General features: G+C 58.0%; 1 protein-coding gene across 1 annotated transcript in view; it reads left to right on the top strand.

The window, feature by feature from the left end:
- Nucleotides 1-1,909: 1,909 nt before the first annotated feature.
- LOC140408305 (SWI/SNF-related matrix-associated actin-dependent regulator of chromatin subfamily A containing DEAD/H box 1-like) overlaps nucleotides 1,910-3,588 on the top strand; it is a 152,348-nt gene continuing 150,669 nt past the window's right edge. Inside the window, exon 1 of the mRNA XM_072495322.1 lies at nucleotides 1,910-2,271. Coding sequence (XP_072351423.1) covers nucleotides 2,154-2,271 — 118 coding nt within the window. The 5' untranslated portion in view covers nucleotides 1,910-2,153. The remainder of the gene's footprint in view (nucleotides 2,272-3,588) is intronic.

Here is a 3,588-nt window from a genome sequence, read left to right as displayed (position 1 = left end):
GAAGGAGCTGCGCTCTGAAAACTAGTGATTTGAAACAAACCTGTTGGACTACAACCTGATGTTGTAAGACTTCTTACTCTGCCCACCCCAGTCCAACGCCGGCATCTCCATATCAGGGTTAGACAGGGTAAATTCAGAAAGAATGTTCCCGTTGGTGGGGGAGTCCAGAACTAGAACATAGAACATTACAGCGCAGTACAGGCCCTTCGGCCCTCGATGTTGCGCCAACCTGTGAAACCACTCTAAAGCCCATCTACACTATTCCCTTATCGTCCATATGTCTATCCAATGACCATTTGAATACCCTTAGTGTTCGCGAGTCCACTACTGTTGCAGGCAGGGCATTCAACACCCTTACTACTCTCTGAGTAAAGAACCTACCTCTGACATCTGTCTTATATCTATTTCCCCTCAATTTAAAGCTATGTCCCCTCGTGCTAGACATCACCATCCGAGGAAAAAGACTCTCACTGTCCACCCTATCCAATCCTCTGAACATCTTGTATGCCTCAATTAAGTCACCTCTTAACCTTCTTCTCTCTAATGAAAACAGCCTCAAGTCCCTCAGCCTTCCCTCATAAGATCTTCCCTCCATACCAGGCAACATTCTGGTAAATCTCCTCTGCATCCTTTCCAATGCTTCCACATCCTTCCTATAATGCGGCGACCAGAATTGCAAGCAATACTCCAAATGCGGCCGCACCAGAGTTTTGCAACATGACCTCATGGCTCCGAAACTCAATCCCTCTACCAATAAAAGCTAAGTACGAAGTCTTACAACACAAGGTTAAAGTCCAGCAGGTTTGTTTCGATGTCACTAGCTTTCGGAGCGCTGCTCCTTCCTCAGGTGAATTCACCTGAGGAAGGAGCAGCGCTCCGAAAGCTAGTGACATCGAAACAAACCTGTTGGACTTTAACCTGGTGTTGTAAGACTTCGTACTGTGCTCACCCCAGTCCAACGCCGGCATCTCCACATCAATAAAAGCTAACACACCATTACGCCTTCTTAACAACCCTCTCAACCTGAGTGGCAACTTTCAGGGATCTATGTACATGGACACCGAGATCTCTCATCTCATCCACACTGCCAAGAATCTTACCATTAGCCCAGTACTCTGTATTCCTGTTATTCCTTCCAAAATGAATCACCTCACACTTTTCTGCATCAAACTCCATTTGCCACCTCTCAGCCCAGCGCTGCAGCTTATCTATGTCCCTCTGTAACTTGTAACATCCTTCCGCACTGTCCACATCTCCACCGGCTTAGTGTCATCTGCAAATTTACTCACCCATTCTTCTGCGCTCTCCTCCAGGTCATTTATAAAAATGACAAACAGCAGTGGCCCCAAAACAGTTGTGGTACACCACTAGTAACTGGACTTGTCTGAACACTTCCCATCAACCACCACCCTTTGTCTTCTTCCAGCTAGCCAATTTCTGATCCAGACTGCTAAATCTCCCTGAATCCCATGCTTCCATACTTTCTGCAGTGGGTCATAGTTTGAGGAGAAGGGGGGTAATCCTTTTAGGACTGAGGTGAGGAGAAATTTCTTCACTCAGAGAGTGATGAATGTGTGGAAAGTAGTCAACTCGTGTGATTTCAAGAAGGAATTAAGTATAACTCTTGGGGCGAAAGGGATTGAGGGATTACAGGGGGGGGAAGGCGGGAATGGGGTATTGTACCCGATGATCAGCCGTGACGATACTGAATGGCGGAGCAGGCTGGAAGGGCAGAATGGCCTAATTCTGCCCCTATATCTGTGGTCTGATGGACCTGCATTTGCTGGCCCTTCCCCTGGCAACTCTCCACCAAGGGGTGGGGGAACGTCACCGACACGCCCCTTCCGCCACTCACATTCATGGACTCCGCTGATTGGTCCGCTCCAACTGCTCCCCCGCCAATGGGAGCGCAGCTAGTTGATAGGTTCCCGGAACGGCGTGGCCCGCGGGAAAGTCCTCTATGATACAGAATTATAGTATAGAAATATATATGTTATAGAGGGGGATTTAAAGGATGCGCCGGGAGGGGCTGACCGCTGCGATCCTGGGACTGAGCGGACTTGCTGCCGTCTGCCCACCCCCGGCCGCTAACGGTCCCAACGGCCCGGCGTTCCATCCTCCCCTTTGAACCGAGCCCGGCTCCCAGTCCCCGGATGAGCTCCTTCAACCTCGACCGCTTCCGTATGAGAAGAAAGCCGCCGCCGGGGAGAGGCGGTCAACGGCGCGGCACCCCGCCAGCCCCCGGCCACCGGGAAGAGGAGACGCCGGCAGGTGAGAGAGTGACCCCCCTCCCTCCCCATCCCCCCCACTTCCTCATCCCCCACTTCCCCCTTGGCCACCCCATTACTTCCCCCCCCCCCATCACATCCCCCCCCCACACATCCCCCCCCATCACATCCCACCCCCATCACATCCCCCCCCCCCATCACATCCCCCCCCCACCATCACATCCCCCCCCCCCCACCATCACATCCCCCCCCCCCCACCATCACATCCCCCCCCCCACCATCACATCCCCCCCCCCCACCATCACATCCCCCCCCCCACCATCACATCCCCCCCCCCCCAACCATCACATCCCCCCCCCCCACCATCACATCCCCCCCCCCCCACCATCACATCCCCCCCCCCCCCATCACATCCCCCCCCCACCATCACATCCCCCCCCCCACCATCACATCCCCCCCCACCATCACATCCCCCCCACCATCACATCCCCCCCCACCATCACATCCCCCCCCACCATCACATCCCCCCCCATCACATCCCCCCCCCCATCACATCCCCCCCCCATCACATCCCCCCCCCCCATCACATCCCCCCCCCCATCACATCCCCCCCCCCCAATCACATCCCCCCCCCATCACATCCCCCCCCCAATCACATCCCCCCCCCATCACATCCCCCCCCCATCACATCCCCCCCCCCCATCACATCCCCCCCCCCCATCACATCATCCCCCCCCCACACATCACATCCCCCCCCCCCATCACATCCCCCCCCCCCCATCACATCCCCCCCCCCCCCCATCACATCCCCCCCCCCATCACATCCCCCCCCATCACATCCCCCCCCCCATCACATCCCCCCCCCCATCACATCCCCCCCCCCATCACATCCCCCCCCCCCATCACATCCCCCCCCCCCATCACATCCCCCCCCCCCCATCACATCCCCCCCCCCCATCACATCCCCCCCCCCCATCACATCCCCTCCCCCCCCCCATCACATCCCCCCCCCCCCCATCACATCCCCTCCCCCCCCATCACATCCCCTCCCCCCCCCCATCACATCCCCTCCCCCCCCCCCATCACATCCCCTCCCCCCCCCCATCACATCCCCTCCCCCCCCCCCCATCACATCCCCTCCCCCCATCCCCCCCCCCATCACATCCCCCCCCCCATCACATCCCCCCCCCCATCACATCCCCCCCCCCCATCACATCCCCCCCCCATCACATCCCCCCCCCATCACATCCCCATCCCCATCCCTCCCCCCCCCCCCATCACATCCCCTTGGCCCCCCGGCCCCCCATCACATCCCCCTTGCCCCCCCCGGCCCCCCCATCACATCCCCTTGCCCCCCCCC

Source organism: Scyliorhinus torazame, chromosome 3 (assembly GCF_047496885.1).
Source record: "Scyliorhinus torazame isolate Kashiwa2021f chromosome 3, sScyTor2.1, whole genome shotgun sequence".
NCBI lineage: Eukaryota > Metazoa > Chordata > Chondrichthyes > Carcharhiniformes > Scyliorhinidae > Scyliorhinus > Scyliorhinus torazame.
Note: the sequence above shows the minus strand (reverse complement) of the source record. Positions and strands in the feature narration are given on the sequence as shown.